Here is a 17,492-nt window from a genome sequence, read left to right on the forward strand (position 1 = left end):
GAATTAAATTTTAAAGTAGTTGAAGAACATACTCACCCCATCATTATCTTTTCTACGCTTGACTTCTTCCATTTTCCAGCAATGCCATGATTCCACTGAATCTGTATTACTTATACAAATCTGAAACTTAAAAATGGTACATCTTAAAAAATAAAACCACTGGAAAATTAGAAAGAAGTTTTACATAAAAACGAACAAAGAAGAGATTCACTATTCAAAGATTTATTACAATATCCACTTGTAAACACAAATGGAAGATTTTATCTGTGCTTTATTTACCTCTAATCCTTTAAAACAAACCAAATTGCTGTAATATTGCTGTATAGCTATAATAGCTTTATTGCTGTAAGATAATCAATAGAGGATATATATATATTATATTTTGTCGAGTAGACTTGCTGGTTTGAGAAAATTAAACAAATTACGTATACTATCGTGGTTATCGCCTAATATTTCTTGGATGCTTATAGGCAAGTAGTGCAGAAGTCTATGGGCTGTATATGATGTGCATACGTAAGAATATGTTTGATTGTGATTATCTGATTGCACATTCCGCGAATTGGAGGTGCATATCGCGCCATCAAATGACCCTTAGTGGCTCTAGTGTCCAATCCTCAATCGAGCAAGAACCACCTTCTACTATTCCTGAATTAAGTAGGCCAAGCATTTACAGAGTACTTTATTTCCCGTGGTTTGTTTTCACGTATATTAGTTCAGACCTGTTTCCATTAACCCTTAACTTTTGACTTGTAAACTGCAGTCATAACACCCTTTGGGACGTCCTTGATTTGAAAGCCTGTAATGGCTGCTTCTTTTGCAGCTTTATCTGCCAAATGGTTTCCCTTAATATTTACGCCCAGTGACGCCAAGACCTCCTGCACATCAGAGTTGGGCAAAATCTAACTAATTCAATCATGATTAAGAATTTTGATTGAAGTTTAATCATGATTGAATTAGTTTGATTTTGCCCAACTCTGGCTACAATGACCAACTTACCAAAATCCAACCGACTCCGGATAAAAATTTTGAGATGAGAGTCGTGCTCAAGGCCAACCTTCAAAAATGGTTATCATAAACGAAAACCAAAGTTACATAATTATTCTACATGTCTATTTTATTACAATCAAGACCCCTAGATGGTGTATTTTCCAAATAATGTAGAAATCTCTCCTTTTAAGTGGAATAAATTTTAATTCAAAGAAATATTTTTTCCATTGATCGGTTATGTAAACATATTTACTTTTCAAAGCGTAGCTTGTTCTAGGATTTTTTTATTTTATTTTATTATTATTATTATCATTATCATTATTTTTTGGCTTTTCATAACGACGGAGTTTTACTTATAATTGGAAGATTGATTTTTGTTAAATAAGGTGTTGAAGGATTTTCGTTTTGATGAAATAAATTTCTGTTAGAAAATTTTTTAAAAGTGATGAAGTGTATTTTTCATTTTTTGAGCACCCATTTGAACATGATTTATCGAAATTTAGTCATGACTAACTATATTGTGACTAAATTAGTCATGCCTCGTATTTAATTACTAGTCATGACTAATTTAGCCATCAATCACATATGGCGACTAATGACTAAATTAGTCACTTACTACCAATCATGACTAACGGTCTGAGTGATCAATCATTAATCATTAGACATGACTAATTTTTGCCCAACACTGCTGCACATTGGGATCATCTGAATAGGGGTGTTCCAAGGCATGTAAGGCAGATTCTGCATCAGAGCAAATCAGTTAGCTACTATTGTTATTGGAACACATGAAATTTAGAGACTTGCGTAGTAGACTTAGCTAGTAGCTCGACGCTATTGTTGCTACAGAAATGGTGCAGAGAGGAAAGAAATTTGTTAGGGCCACATATAGACGCAGCTCACACGTCTTGATCCATCCGTATAGAAAAAGACGCTTGTGGGAATGCGTTTTTTATTTTCAAAAACTCCTGCTGGTATGAAAAGGTGTAAATATTTTCCAAGTGAATACAAAATTTTCGGTTTGGGAAATGTCCAGGGAGAGATGGGAGCCATTGATTCTTTTTGTACTGGAGGTATGGGTATTTGTAATTCGTGCAAGAGTGTGTATGTACGGATGGGAAAGGTTTTTCGTATAGAATCACGTGATGAGTTGTCAAACATTAGATCCAGGGAAATAGACGATTTAGTGGGTATAACTTAGAGGAAGTGATTTTAGCAAAAAACTTCAAATCAAGAAAGTCACGTCTGAAACTTAGGCATTTCTTCAGCATCTGCATGAAGGCTAGACGAAGGACTGCTCCGGACAGCACCTGTGATCAACCGTGTATTGTATCGAGCAGGCCGATTGTATTTTTAGTAGCGGAATTGTATGCAATACATGGACACTTTTTTATTCTCAGTGTAATATCAATTTTTTTGATGAGGTTAGACACACTTTTTGATGGTAGAGGTTTTAGAAATTTAAATATTGAACGTTGCTCCTTTAAAAATTTGTAATAAACAATAAAATGAAATAGATTTATATGTGTTAAATAATAAATGTATCCGTTATTCATTTTATCCTTCTTTTATTTTTATTTTTTTCTTATGAGCCTGTCACAACTACACCTGGTGTGGCCCAGTCCAACTAACTTGAATAAGGTTAAACTCAAGCGATTCGTCCCCAATCCGACTTCTCGTTATCTGTTTACAGGCCGACTTGTTGTTTCCAACCTCTTGAGTACATACACATATTTATTAACACTACCAGCGCGATTAATTTGTTATTTTTATTATTTAACACTGCGATGTAACTAACTTACGGGACGAATTCGCAAACCTGGCCAAAATGGTCGTGGCGCAGTCGGAAATATGCTCCCTGGCCGATGTCATCTTCGTGATAGAAGGGACAGGACTCAACGGGGCGTATCTCAACGACATCAAAACCAACTACATCATTCCGACTTTAGAGTAAGTCGACTTTGATAAACGAATTGATAATTATTTTGGAAAAATTAACAACTATTTTTGACTATTTTTTCCCAAACAAAATTCATCAAAATACTGATAAATTGTCATCAATAGTTAAATCAGAAAATATATTCAAGAACTTCATTATTAATTAACAACATTTTTTTAATTATCTTCCCCGAAATAAGAAAAACAAATTTCTTTTAAACAATTAAATTAGTTTTACGTATAATTGTCCATTTTACAATAGATGTTTTTTGTTGTCGCTTCACTGTGTTCAAATAAATCTAGGTAAGCTATCCTAGAAAACAAGCAGAACAAGGATCAGTTAATAAATACCTCAGATTGCATCTTGAAAGAGAAATGCCTGGGATGAGTTCATTCAAAAGCTCATTACTCAAAATCAAATGTATATTTAAACCCTTAATGGTGTTCTTATTTATTGAATACTTAAAACCTTGATCCTTCATCTTGATCCCCTTTCTTCACTGGATTAGGTTTAGTGAGGGTAACTCAAGATAATCGGTAAGGGTCAAATTACGCTGTTTTCTTTCTTCAAATCATTTGTTGTATTGTAATTGTTATTTATGTTGATCAATTTTGAAGGTCAACCTTTTGATGTAAGAATTGTATTCTTCGAAGAAACAACTTAAGATTTGCTGAAGATAAATATACCTCTCTTACCTTTGTCCTGTATGCTGGTGTGATATGGTCTTCAGCTCTTGAGCCTTGAGGTCTGCAAGGTGATGAAATTAACGGTCGTTTCTGATCAACCTGCGCTGTCTATTCTCGCTGGGTTGGTCTGTCAGGCGCGTTTTGGCATCTTTTACAATCTCACAGACTAAAATAGCAGGATAGGCAGTCATGGATGATTGGAAACGGCCAAACAAGTTCATCGAATTAGGTACCGACAAACAAACATAATGCCTACCCCACACCCAACCCTTATAAACGAGCTTATAGAAGAAACTTGACTCTTCACACAGACACTCTGAAGATGGTAAAATGTATGTATCAGATCAACAAAATGAGGGAAGGTAGACCAAGATGATAGGAAATGAACGTTTAGGCTCATCACCCTCAATCGACCCAAGGTTCAAGCACTGAAGACCATATGCGTAGAAGGTGGTAGAGGTAAATTTGTCTTCAACAAATCCTATGTTGCTACTTACAAGAATAGAATACTTATAACAAAGGGTTGAACTTCAAAATTGATTAAAATATAAAACAATTACAATACAACAAATAGTTCAAATAAAGAATGAAAAATTACTAGATGCTTAAAATTAAGAACTAGTAGCACATCCTCTTCAGTTCAGCAGGATGATGAACCTAAACTGGCGTTTCGGATCATCTTGGTCTGCCTACTCTTGCTCGATTGATCTGCCTGACATGTTCCAGCATTCGCCATCTTCAGTGTGTCTATGTTAGCCTGTAAAGTCATTTCTTTTATGAGGTCATGAGAGGAGAGGTGTTGGTGCCTAATTGCAATGAACTTATTTTGTCGTTTCTGTTCATCCAGATCTAGCTTTGCTGTTTTTGCCTGTGGGTTTGTGGAAGACGGGAAAATGCTTAAATGCATCTGTCAGATCAACCCAACTAGGGTAGGTACACCAAGATGTTTGGAAACAGTTTAGGTTCACCCTGTAGACCTCAAGAGTCAAGAGCTGACGACCATGCCCTACCTGCTTAACCTTCTTATCCGATCCTATATCATTCACCCTTTGGAATATTTCTTATGTTTCTTTGTCTGTCATCAAAATATGATTTTCTGGTTGATAAGGCTGTTTTGATCTGTATAATACAATTCAGGATTTCACTATTATTTTGTAGCCAACAGCTTTTTTTTACTATTTATTTTAGATTACTGAAGATGGTGAAATAACAAAACATATATGAGTAAAAAAAGTGAGGATAGGTAGAACAGAATGGTCTGAAATGGCCAAACAACAAATTTGTATTACTTTCATCACTGTTCATAGTGGTCAATATTTCCTAGTTTGGATACAATTCTAAGAAGTATACCATTTGTTGAATGTATTAATTTGCTTTCACTGAGTCAATAAGGCCAAATCTTTGTCCTCTGTCTAGTGGAGGATTCTAGATTTTTAGCAAGTTAATCGGTAGGATCAAATGACAGGTTTATCACCCTGCAGATCACAGGAGGAAATTTTACAATTTAAGTTGATGTTTGTTGTGTTGATGGAACTTAAGGTGATAGTGGGCTTAGAAGATTTTGCATAACTTTTTATTACTTCTTTCTTAATCAGTGTGTACCGTGTATATTCTTCTCCGTAATGAACTGTGATGACCCAGTTATCAACAATAACATTCTATTTTGGATTGTTTGGGCAATTTGAGAGTAGGAGGTCAGATTATGCTACGATATAGCCAAATGCTTAATTAGCTGTGCGAATATAAGTTTCCTCTCCTGCAGTTTAAAGTACTGGCCTTATCAACTTAGTGCTTCCATTCTGGCTATTTTCTGAACCCTTGGTTGGTTTTGCACAGTTTGTATCCTGATTGTGAAGCCAAGAAATGTTTTGTGTTCAAAATATCAATTAATTTGAATTTAATAAGTTCACTCGTAAAAATGTCATTCATTTGCTATATTTGGACTGTAATGCAAAAAAATATATTTTGTCATCTTGGTATATAAATTTTTGTGTGAATTCATTTTTCCCAGTTGTATTAATTAATATATTTTTTCCAGATATTTCAATCAAGGTAATCTAGAGGAAAGGGAATTCATAAGTGAGGTATGTTATATTAATATTTGCTTAACAATAAAAACTTTTATTTCATTATTGTGATAAATATTTTTTAGAGCACCAGTGCACTATATGGCATAGTTATTTACCATGCAGCAGACCGACTGCCAAGTCCCAGTACAGAAATTTATGGGCCATATTCAAATCCCCATAAAATACTTCAGCTTTTAGATAAAATAGAGTAATTTTTTTAATGTTTGTTTATTTTATTGGATTGTTTCTAATTAGTGGGTATGTTTAAGGCTTGTTGGCGGGAGGGCCGAGTCTCATGCAAACGTTGCAGAAGGTCTAGCATCTGCTTTGGTATGCTTGGAAGATCTGATCCTGCGGAGGGAAGTTGGCCTAACTCCTCAGAAACACTGCATTTTAATATGCAACTCTCCTCCATATCTTATGCCAGTTATGGAAAACCAATCGTTCATCGGAAACAGTGCGGAACAATTGGCTACAATTTTAAACGAGGTAATTTGATATTTTTATGTACAATGATTTTCTTTTCTTGGCAGAATTCTTATTGTAATTTATAGAAATCCATACACCTTTCGATTATTTCACCGAGGAAGATACCTGCTATGTACAAACTGTTTGAAAAAGCTGGTGGCGATCTGACTGCATCCCAAACCAAAAATTACGCCAAAGATCCTCGACATTCCGTCCTCTTGAAGGGCTATAGGTAAAATTAAATCCCAATGTGAATGTTTGTATTTCATAAATGTTTTAAAACTGTTCCGTTTTTTTAGTTTAAAGGAAAGGCCATTGAGCCCAACATTAAGTAACATCAATGTTGCACCACTGCCTAGTCCCATTCAATCCCATGGAAGTCCCATAGCGCCAGGTGCACCACCTCAAACTACACAACAAAGTCAGCCACAAGCTCAGCTTATTCCAGTAAGTGTTAGTTTATTTATTTTTTTAAAAAATCTATAACTTACTTAATTGTGTATTGTATTTCAGGGTGCAGCAAACCCTGCTGGAGTTGTCACTGCAACAACCCCAGGACAAGCGGGAGCTGGCCGAGGTTTTCCTCCAGCATACAGCGTGCGTCCACCTAGCTCAAGGTGGCCCATGATGCCTCCTCAAGGGCCTAGGTACAGCACACCTGGTTCAGCATTGATCGAACAGCTTACACGTCCACCAACATCTGTGCCACCGCAGTTTAATAGTAAGTAATTTTTGACAGAATATAAAATGTAAACATGGTCATAAACATAAATATTGCCTTTTTAGATTCACCTAGTATGAATCAGACAGCAGGTATGAATTCACAAATGGTCCAACAGCAACCGCAGCAAGTCCAGCAGCCCCAGACTGTCCCGCAGCAGTCCCAGTTGAGGATGCTGGGTTGCAACCAGAATGTCATGGGGCAGGCCAACTTAGGCCAACCGCAGCAAAATGTCCTTCCTCCCAGTACTCAAGGTTTACAATGAAATAATTTGTAATGATTAATTAGGAGCAAAAAAATTAATAATGAATGTAAACAGCGATAATGGGTCAACAACAGAACGTCCCGATCGTCATGCCAGCCGGAGGTTTACTTCCAAATCAAATAACTCCAACTTCGGTAATGCAACAACAGGCTCCTACTGTTCAGACAATCGCTCAACCCCAGCAGCAACCTACACAAGTAAGCTAAATATAGATAAATTTATCTCACCACCATTAATAATTGAATAATTATAGTTTTTCTTATAAACTGAAGAATGTTGTTTTATTTTTGGAGTAATAGTACATTGTCGATACACTGCCCACCAAAAAGAAAAAAAAAACATACCAGCTGGTTTTTGCACACAAAAAATGGCCACCTTTGGAAATGCATATTTTCTCAGCCTTTTAAGTCACAGAACTGCACTAAGTCTCAAGCTTTTAAATCGCTTTGCTGAACAAGATGGCTTTTTAAATGTTTTCCTAGCTTCAGTTCATCCGTAAATTAAAAAATTCTGCAACTTGTTAATTTTTGTACTTTTACGAAAACTTCAAATTGAGCTGTGGAGCCAAGAAATCTTCGAGCGACACCTTTTAGCAATCGATAGGAAATTTTAATAAGCTTTCAATTGGTCATCCTTCCACTTTGCCTGATTTCTCAACTGTTTTTTAATTATTCACGACTTTTTTGGCAAAAATCATAGCTTTTACATGCTTATGAAAAAACTGATCACTCACTCTCTCGATTACAAGAATGCATAAATTTTGAACCATCATATTTTTACAAATTTTATGCTCTACAACTTTTGTTCTGAGGACTTTTTCAAAAAAGTGAACAGAGAAGCAACACTTCTTACTTTTTCTTACTTCTTTTATCAATAAATTCAAAAATTCGGGAACATGTCAATTTTTGCACTTTATACAAAAATTTCAAATTGAGCTGAGGAGACAGCAAAAGGATTCCACATCCCAAAAGGTCAAAGTAAGAAAAAGTCAGAATTGTCACTACCCTTGAAAAAGTCCTCTAAACAAAAGTTGAAGAGCGTAAAATTTGCGAAAACATGATGGCTCAAAATGTATGCATTCTTGAAAATCAGGAGAGAGAGTGATTTATTTTTTCCATGAGCACATAAATCATGTTTTTGCTAAAAAACTGTTAAAAAATCAGGCAAAGTGGAAGGTGACCAATTGAAAGCTTAGTAGAATTTTCTAATGATTGCTAAAAGGTGTCACTCCAGGATGATTTCCTGGCTCCACAGCTCAATTTTTTTCTAGTAAAAAGTTCAAAATTTAACATGTTCCCAAATTTTTGAATTTACTGATGAATGACTAAAGGTAGGAAAACATTCAAAAAATTCATCTTGTTCAGTGAAAAATTGAGACCTAGCACAGGTCTGTGACTTAGGCAAATATGCATTTCCAAAGTTGGCCATTTTTCATGCAAAAACTAGTTGGTCTATTTTTCCCCAATGGGCTGTGTACATTATATGTTGTTATTTACTTAAATTTATCAAAACAGCGTAAAATGCTGAAAAAGTTTAGGAAAATTGTAATAATTAGAATCGTTTTTATAGGGGTCAAGGGAGAGGAGAACAATATGGCAAGGTATACTTGAGTGGATAGACAAAAAGATGCCAGCTGATGCCCAAAAAGTCCCTCGACAAGTACCAGTTTCTGTATCTGCAGCTGCTAAGGATGGTGAACCAGAACTGTGAGTAACACGCCATTTTGAATCATCCATTTTTTATTAAATGTCTTTTCTTTATAGCAAAACAGATGTTTGGCCTTCTAAACTATTTATGCAGTTAATGCCGAGGCAGTTAATAGGCAATATTGGAGGGTCTTATCTCAAAAACTCCAAATCTGTGCTATTCCATCTTCAGCCTTGTGAAGCATTAGAAGCACTAACAAAAATCATGAGCACAGGATTTGTATGTTTACTCAAGCCTTTCTTGTTTCATTTAAGTTGTAAAATAAAATGTTTCTTTTAGGCGGGATGCATACATTTCTCAGGTGCCGGTATGGATTTAAAAGTAATGATTGTTCTTTACACTACAGACAGAAGGGCTTTTCTTGGTTTTGTACCAAACGATCAGCCAGCATTTGTTGATCGACTGAGAAAAATTATTCAGCATCAGAAAATGAGCAATGCCCATAGGCAAATGGTGAATAACTTTCTTTTTCTTTTCTTTTTTAAATTTGCAATTTCTTGTTTATTTAAATTTTGAACTTTATAGAATGTACATCAGGCTGGTCAAGTTCAGCAGGCCCCTGGTCTTGTTCCACAGGGAAATCCACAAACATCAATGCCCGGAATGCTACAGCAGACTCCTTTCTCCCAGCAACAGACTCAGCCCATAAGTAAGAATATGAGCCATAAACTATAAATTCTTGGACCTGTTAACCTCTTGTTTTGCAATAGCATCTGCTTTGGGTGGAGCAACAGTCGGACAACCCACGGGACAAATGATGGGGACAGTACAAGGAGATCAGTCTCAGCAACAAGGAACTAGCCAGGTTTGTAAACATCATCAAACATATACTCATTAACATCATTAACATACGCCTCCCACAGGCTGGGCCGTATAATACGCAACTTGTCGAAGCACGACAAGAAAACCTCGTCAAAATCCAAAAGCTTAGACAAACGCTAGAGGCAGCTCAACAACAGGAACTCCAGTTCAAGAATCAGTTTGAGGTAATTGCTATAGGCAATTTTAAGAATTTAAAAAAAGAAGTATATGTAAGTCATCGAGTCCTAATTACTAGAATTAATTATTAATTAATTGAGTAAGATGACAAGACTCTGCTCAGAGTTGTTCGAACATATCACTATTGATTTTATGATAATTTTAAAACAGTTATTTTAGTACAGTGCAACCTTACTAGTTAATCTTGAAGTTTCTAAAATTTACAAACAAAAATATTTTTAAAAATGTAACGATGAACTAGATTATCGACCTGCTGGATACAAGAAGTCTTTTCAGAGGATCTTCNAGTTTTCTCTGTTTTGACCTCTTCCGAAGATCCTCTTAAAAGATTTATTTTTAAAAATAATTTTTTTTTTTCAAATTTCAAAGAACGATAAATTTACATGCTGACAGATATTCATGTTACATAAGGTCCCTGCGGTTGCCAAGTTAGGGTGTCTGACTAGATAGAATCGTAATTGGTAATAATGTGCAAAGGTACGCCACCCACCAGGGCTGAGTAAAACAAAAGTCTTAAGCAGGGAACACACCCGATAAAACGCTACATGAAGCTACCCGAAGCCACACGATGCAAATCCAATGTCCAATTTTCCTTAAATTTGTATTACCCCCGTGTAGCCCGATGCCACTCAACGCTACCCTATGTTAGGTTGGCCCTTGGAGAACAATTAACTATTATTTACTATGCTAACATTTTATTATCTTTAAATTAATTACATAAATGAATTTTGTTTCTACTCGATTATACAATAACGGCATACGGGGCTTCCTATCGACTGCAGGTTCCAAAATTACATATGACTTGCAGTAAGGGCTTGGGTTCTTATCTACAGGTGTTACAGTTCCCCCAAAACTATTCTACGAACATAGTATTGCAAAAACTACTCAGCCTGAGAGGGACAAAACACAAGACACTCACCCAGTATCAGCAAGACGGCCGCGATCATCTTTCCAGAGTTAGAACAAGACTGAATCAACGTCCAACGTGCGAAATGGGATCCGTCTGTCTCACATTTCTTCCCTCCCAGTCTATACACTTTTTCTACAACTTTAAATTAAACTAAAACTAATTGTCTCTCATACACTACACCCTACTCTACGCTACACAATCCCCACTGTCCAGATTTTCGTCGAGTACAGTCGAAGACAAAAGAACTGGACACTCATATTTTTATTTCAAACTATATATATTATTGCCGTTATATTAATTAATATATACTTTTTAATATTAACCAAATTAAGCGAGATCAAAAATTCATTTTTTATTTTCATGATATATTTGTAAATTAATTTCAATTGTTTTTTGTTTTTTAATTAATTTTAAGGGTTTGGTAGAAAATTGATCAAAACTCCAGAATACCATTTTTTTATATAATGAAATTAACTACCAATTTATTTCATGGTTTTGTTCATAAAATTACACCATTTTCATCGAATGCGTCAAAAGCTGACACTCATATTTTTGTAGCTTATTTCAAACTATGTATGTGTAATTTTGTCGTTATATTAATACATGCTTATTTTAATGTAAACCAAATTAAACAAGATCAAAAATTCATAAGTATTTATAAAAATTATTTAATTATGATGGTTAGGCAGAAAATTTATCAAAACACTGGAATAACTTTATTTAAAACGAGAAGAATGAAGAACATGGGATTCTATGAACAAATTGGCACGATAAAGAAAATGTTTTTCTGAAACCTACATCACACCAGACTGCATCTCATGATTTTTGAATATTTATTTAAAACAATTAAATTTGACTAACAATTTATTACATGGTTGTGCTCATAAAATTTAACAATTTATTACATGGTTTTGCTCAAAATAATAAATTAAGAACAAAAGAGGCGTTGCGATTGTGATATATGTGATACACGCTGTGTGACTGTACGTGACGTGCACTTGACGTTGCATAGATGTAACAACCTACCAAAATGTGATGAGGCATCGGGTAGCGTTGGGTCACATCGCTTAGCAATTGTGGAAGGTTTGAAAAATTCAAAATTGTTGCTAAACAGCAAAATTCTGTATAATCACTACACGAGACCTACTGTATTTTCTACATAAGATAGGGAAAGTGAAAAGATCATGTAGTGAAGTTCCACAGCAACTAATCTTGTTGCAAGCTTAACATCAAGAAACATTCCTCAAAATCCAATAATTTCTGGTTAATATCTGATGGTACCTGCAGCGAATGAACATATAGATCTATACTTTGGTAAATTTCAAGTGGTACACATTTAACCTTTTCAAGTCTGATTTTAAGATGCTAGAATGCATTCGCCTGCTTATATCTCACCCACTACATAACCCTCCCTCCCAGCCTGATTTTCTCTTATTCGATTCCATTCAAAATTTGACAGTTAATTCCCAGATATTATGGTTTTAAACTGTTATGAGTTCTGTATTCATTCCTTATCAAAGATGTAGTGCACAGAGGAAACTTCGGTTCCAGGTTTAAAAATAAAAAATAATAATAATAAAATTTAAAAAAACAAAAAAAAAAAACATGTAGGCTGTTTTCATATTTAGAATAATTTGTGGGATGTATAACTTATAAATTTAATTTTAACACATAAAACATTATTTTTTTAAACTTTACTCACTCTTATTTTAATCTCAATCACTTGTAAAAAATTAAATAGTACTTTTATCAAACAAAATACTTTTTTAGTGATTACAAATTATAATTCTCAATATTAAATAATTTACAGTTTTTTTATTTTTACCTGTTTTAATTTTTTTTGTTTTTTTTTTAGTTTTACAGCTGTTTATTGTAGTCTGATGAGGTTTATTAAAATAAAATCCTTAATGAACTCTGTTTTACTAAACTAAAAATATTAAATGCTCAGATTTCATCAAAGATTATTTAATTAGTTTTCTGTTTATTATTAATTATTATTTCTAATTTTTATGCAAAGATAAGAAAAATTAGTGTCCTGCTCGTGGCACTAATTTTTCTTTTCATCAAGGATGTTATTTAAAATAAACCTCAACTGACTATAACAAATGGCCGGAAAAACTCCACAACAAAATACATTGTAATTCTCAATGCTTAGTTTTTTAGACATTCATTCATGCTTATATACTGGATTAGTTGAATTTGCCTAAAATTGAAAATTTGTGAATAGAATTGAGCTTGAATTTTATTTGAATTTCTGAGTGAGTTCAGGTTTATCAGGTTGCACTGTATCTCCTAATAACTAAAGAAACATAAAAATTGATATGATATTTTAACATGAAGAAGATTGGCGCAAGAAAGGTCAGCTATAATTTTTTATCAAATATATTTGAAAATGAAAAAAAAAACATATGCACATCAAATATTGGACTTTTAAAATCTTAATACATTTACGTTTGTCATTATTTTTAACCACAATGGAAGTGAGGACACAATTTCTGAACAAACTAAACTTTTTTAATTCGTATATTTTCACAATTCCAACAAAACAAAAACAGCATGTTTATTTAAAGTTTATTAATCATTTGTGATATCTGATGAAAAATTGACTAATTTTCAAGATTAAACTTTTCATATAACATGAGATTGACTTACACCTCAAATAGGTGCATGAACAGTAAGTAACTTGATTTTAAAAAAAATGAATGAAAACTAACAATCATAATAAGGCATGCAAAAATAATTAATAAAATAATCACTAAGTTATAATTCAATCTACCTTATTCTTCGTACTTCTGCCTTTTTGTATAAATATTAGGTCACTTTCTGTCTTTAATATTTTTTTAGAAATGTTCTGATAGAAAAACATTCTTTTAAAATCATTATGTTTAGTGGTCTAATTGACCAAATTACTTCTTTAAATTATTCTTTTTATGTAAGGTCTTGGTTGAAATGAAAAAGTTAGTGTCATGAGGATTCGAACCCACAACCTTCGGCTCACCGGACACCACATTGAAAATAGGGCAAAAAGAGGAAAAATTCGAAAGGTTGTAGGTTGAGATGGGGAGTTGGCGTCCGAGTGGATCAAAGTCACGATAGCTCAAGTGGTTAGATCAGCGGTGTATTGAGCTCGTGACACTAACTTTTTCATTTTAACCTCAAGACCTTACATAAAAAGAATAATTAATTGAAAGAAATTCTTTTAAAATTTGGTGCTTTTGTCAGTTTTACTACTCAACCCAGTGTACTAGTGATTTCAGTGAGTCCCAAAAAAACCTACAGTGAAATAAATCAGACTTGTGAAAAAAGATTGAATTTGGAAAGATTCTGTTTAAGAACTCTTGTATGGTTGATTGTATTTGTCATTTTTTCAAAAACTATATCTTTCAATTGAATCAGCTTGCCAATAATGATGAAAGCATAGAATTAGTTAATACCAAATACTAATTAAATCCTAATGCACCAGTTGGTATTAAAAGTATGGTAGAACCTTTTGAAGAAATTGAGCTGACCTAGCCCCTACCTCTTCAGGACAAAAATATACTAAGGAGGATGCAAAAAAGTGTTACAACTTATATTCCGATTCTATTTAGTGGAGCTAGATTCTATTAGAATGAGAATTTAAGGATCTCATCAAAATTTATTCATTTGCAATTTATCTCGGAATAATTGTTGGTTTTTTCATCAATTTGCGAAGCAGAATGATAAAATAGTAGTTTTATAGACATTTCTTTTTCAGTAATTTGGACTCTCCTCATTAAAAGGCATGCTTTGATATCTTTTTCTATTTAAAAACAAACAAAAAATTTAAAAAAGAAAAGATCTTTTATTGAAAACAAGCTGACACCCTTTTCCAGATAATGAATCAGATGAAAATGCAGCCAATGCAAGATACTGTTGGAATGCATCCTGGCCAAACCCAAGATCAATTTAAAGCTCAACTTGAGGTGATAAATTGAAGTTTTAAAACAAAACAAAACCCTTTCCTTTTGTTGTCCATTTTCATGCTTAAAATAGTTGACTTTCTTCGTAAATGCTTTTTTCTTAATAATCCCCATTTCCCTCGCTTTCTTTGACGTTTAGTTTATAAGAGGTTACTAGTGGGCATGTGAGGTCGATTTTGCCCCTTGTTTTTGGTTCAGTTTGATACTCTTTTCAGTTGAACCTCGGCTTACAGCAAGAGCAACAGAAGCAACTCAGAGCACAATTACAACACATGCAACAGCAGCAGCAGCAGCAACAACAACAACAACAACAGCAGCAGCAGCAGGTGCAGCAACAACAACAACAGCAACAGATGAGAGGTATGGCCCCGGTGGCTCAACAAGCACAAGGGCAGCAAAGGCTAATGAGGCCAGCGCTTTCAAACAACCCCGGACTTAGGCATCTATTGCAACAGGTAATTCTGTTCATTTAAGAAGAAAAAAAAATCACTCAATTTCTTGTTTTTTAGCCACAATACAGGATGAATATGCAACAGCAGATGCCACGGGCGGGAATGCCGACACAGCAGGGCCAACCAAACGCAGGACAGCAGCCGCAATTCGACGATGTCACCTCATATGATTTTTTGGGCTAGGTTTTTATCTTATGTCGTCGTTTGTATTTTTTATTTTAAAAGTATGTTGAAAAAATGAAACTACTTTGTATGTTTTATTATTTTTATTTTTAATTTTAGTATCTTCCTGGAGCACATTGTCCAACTGCCTTGGATCATCACCAATGAGTTTTTAATTAGATAATTTGTCGACTTACGCCATCTCTGGCGTGTAGGTTTAGGCTGTTAAACTGTCATCTGACAACATACAACCTCTGTACTTTGTACAAGCTCTTTTTTCTTTTTTCAATTTTTTGTTGTACTTTAAATTTAATCTATTTATTTATACACTATCAAATGTGTAAATTATTATTGATTTATTGATTTTGTACATAATAAAGATGGTCGTTATACTTTTTGTAGGATTGTTGTTATTTCTTTTAAGCCGTTAATTCTTCTGGGTTGACAATTCAGTGTCGTGATGAGGCGCCAATAATGGAAGTGACATCCAATAGGCTCTGTGCTATAATTCAACAACAAGGCAATAAGGCCTCTTTCAGACAAGGCAGTTAATTGATTCAACTACACTGATGAACAAATTTAACGCACCACTCAGTTATTTTAGTTAAAATTAAATCCATTATTTTTCTACTTTAGTTACTGATAATTAGGAATTATCATAGTCAAAATAAATAGTATTATGCTCTTCCATTTTGCTATGCCTAAAGATCGCTTTCAGTTAACCTTTTTCCTTCGTTGATTTCATTTGACATTATTCTTATTCTTAAACCTTTTTCTATGGCTCCAGTCATGTATTTGAGTGATTATGATAGGGTTATAACATTATTAGAGGAAGGATACAGCCAACATGATATAGTAAATCACTCTATAATAGGAAGGCTTCTACTGCACTTCAGAGAAACAGGGCTTCATCACACTAGAAGGCCAGGACAGCATCGACGACCTAGGTCTACAAACGAAAGAGACAATAGATTCATCCATCATCAGACTACGAAATCACAGCATTACAAAATGAGATAATAAATCTGAAAAGACAAGTCCGAAATATTTCAATTTCCTCCAGGACGAAGAAGACAATGAAAATAACTTCAGGGCCCGACACCCGGCTTGTGGACCTCTTCTTACCACTGCTCAGAAAATGGCCAGGCTTCAATTTGCACGGGAACATGTGAATTGGACATTGGAAGATTGGGGACGAGTTCTCTTTACAGATGAGGTGAAAGTCGGCCTCAAATCTACAGATGGGCATAAATTCATATGGAGATGCTCGGGAGAAAGGTATATCCCATGCTGTATGGTTCCTCAGGTGGCATTCCATGGTTGGTGGCCCCACTAAATTGATTGTTGGGCAAGGACGAACTCTAACTTACAGAGGTACAATTGAATAAACTGCAGTGCTATTTGCCCCACCCCCCATCGGTGAGAGATTCTTGGTAATGCAGGATAATGCCAGAACTCGAGCATGTATTGTGGATGACTACCTGAGGACTTGGATGACTCAACACAGAAACAACTCTGCATTTGCCACACACCACCCAGTAGAGAGACCAAGTTCGCTATAGTTTTAATGTAAAAAAAATTCGTATTAGCCCCGTGATATTTGAAATGAAGTGTGAGAAATATAGGACAAAATTAAAATGAGTGAATGTTGGAGAGAAATGGCACCACAGTAGTGATTTTCTGATTTTGTAACAACCACATTTTTATTCGACTCCGTTTTTGCTTCTCTTCTTGAAGAAGAGTGCAAGAAATCTACTTCTTTGGTTTCCAACATCGTACTAATATGATAGGGTTAAAAGAGGTGACCACAAGGCTTTCTGCACTTTGATCTGACTAGATTTACTCTCCCCTGTTTTTATAACTCACTGGCCAGTTTCAGGTTATTAACCAGCCTCCATAGCTTTGCCAGCGGCTCCTTAATGTAGGCTCTTGCTTGTTATTCCTGTCTTAGTTGCAAGAGTATGCAACTACATAGACCCATAAAATGTGTTCTTCAGTCTCCTCCTCTTCCTGGCAGTATCTGCACAATTTTTCTTGTCTGGTAGGAGTTGTCCAACCAGAATCTTGGTTCGGTTGCAGCTGCCTTCCAGTAATTCTTTTGTTTTGCGGATGGTCCTTGCCTGTGGTAATGTTCCACCAGGTTTTGGACTCATCAAGGATCAATTTTAAGATTGATTAAAGACCCTCTT

At 34.7% G+C, this 17,492-nt stretch overlaps 1 protein-coding gene across 3 annotated transcripts; it reads left to right on the forward strand.

The window, feature by feature from the left end:
- The first annotated feature begins 2,615 nt into the window (after positions 1–2,615).
- On the forward strand, positions 2,616–15,704 carry LOC106666226 (mediator of RNA polymerase II transcription subunit 25). Of its 3 annotated transcripts, none has more exons than XM_014393267.2 (19): positions 2,616–2,934; positions 5,648–5,693; positions 5,762–5,886; positions 5,948–6,167; positions 6,233–6,378; positions 6,446–6,593; positions 6,660–6,867; positions 6,933–7,121; positions 7,187–7,329; positions 8,702–8,838; positions 8,896–9,058; positions 9,119–9,292; positions 9,365–9,488; positions 9,550–9,644; positions 9,703–9,825; positions 14,603–14,692; positions 14,905–15,144; positions 15,199–15,365; positions 15,424–15,704. In XM_014393267.2, the coding sequence occupies exons 1-18, from the start codon at positions 2,813–2,815 to the stop codon at positions 15,322–15,324; spliced, it is 2,619 nt and encodes an 872-aa protein (XP_014248753.1). In that variant the 5' UTR covers positions 2,616–2,812; the 3' UTR covers positions 15,325–15,365; positions 15,424–15,704. The 3 variants fall into 3 exon arrangements, with proteins under 3 accessions (XP_014248753.1, XP_014248754.1, XP_014248755.1); XM_014393268.2 differs by having other exon boundaries at positions 15,199–15,324; XM_014393269.2 differs by lacking the exon at positions 14,603–14,692 and having other exon boundaries at positions 2,617–2,934.
- Positions 15,705–17,492: the final 1,788 nt, after the last annotated feature.

The sequence above is a fragment of the Cimex lectularius genome, unplaced genomic scaffold (genome assembly GCF_000648675.2).
Source record: "Cimex lectularius strain Harlan isolate CLEC.00 unplaced genomic scaffold, Clec_2.1 scaffold5, whole genome shotgun sequence".
In the NCBI taxonomy this organism is placed as follows: Eukaryota; Metazoa; Arthropoda; class Insecta; order Hemiptera; family Cimicidae; genus Cimex; species Cimex lectularius.

Bases quoted from the DNA above. Each gene is read 5' to 3' on its own strand.
- LOC106666226 (XM_014393267.2), top strand. From the start codon at position 2,813: ATGGTCGTGGCGCAGTCGGAAATATGCTCCCTGGCCGATGTCATCTTC. The intron at 5,887-5,947 runs GTAATTTTTTTA...GGTATGTTTAAG, and splicing joins CAGCTTTTAGATAAAATAGA to GCTTGTTGGCGGGAGGGCCG. The intron at 9,059-9,118 runs GTATGTTTACTC...TGTTTCTTTTAG, and splicing joins AAATCATGAGCACAGGATTT to GCGGGATGCATACATTTCTC.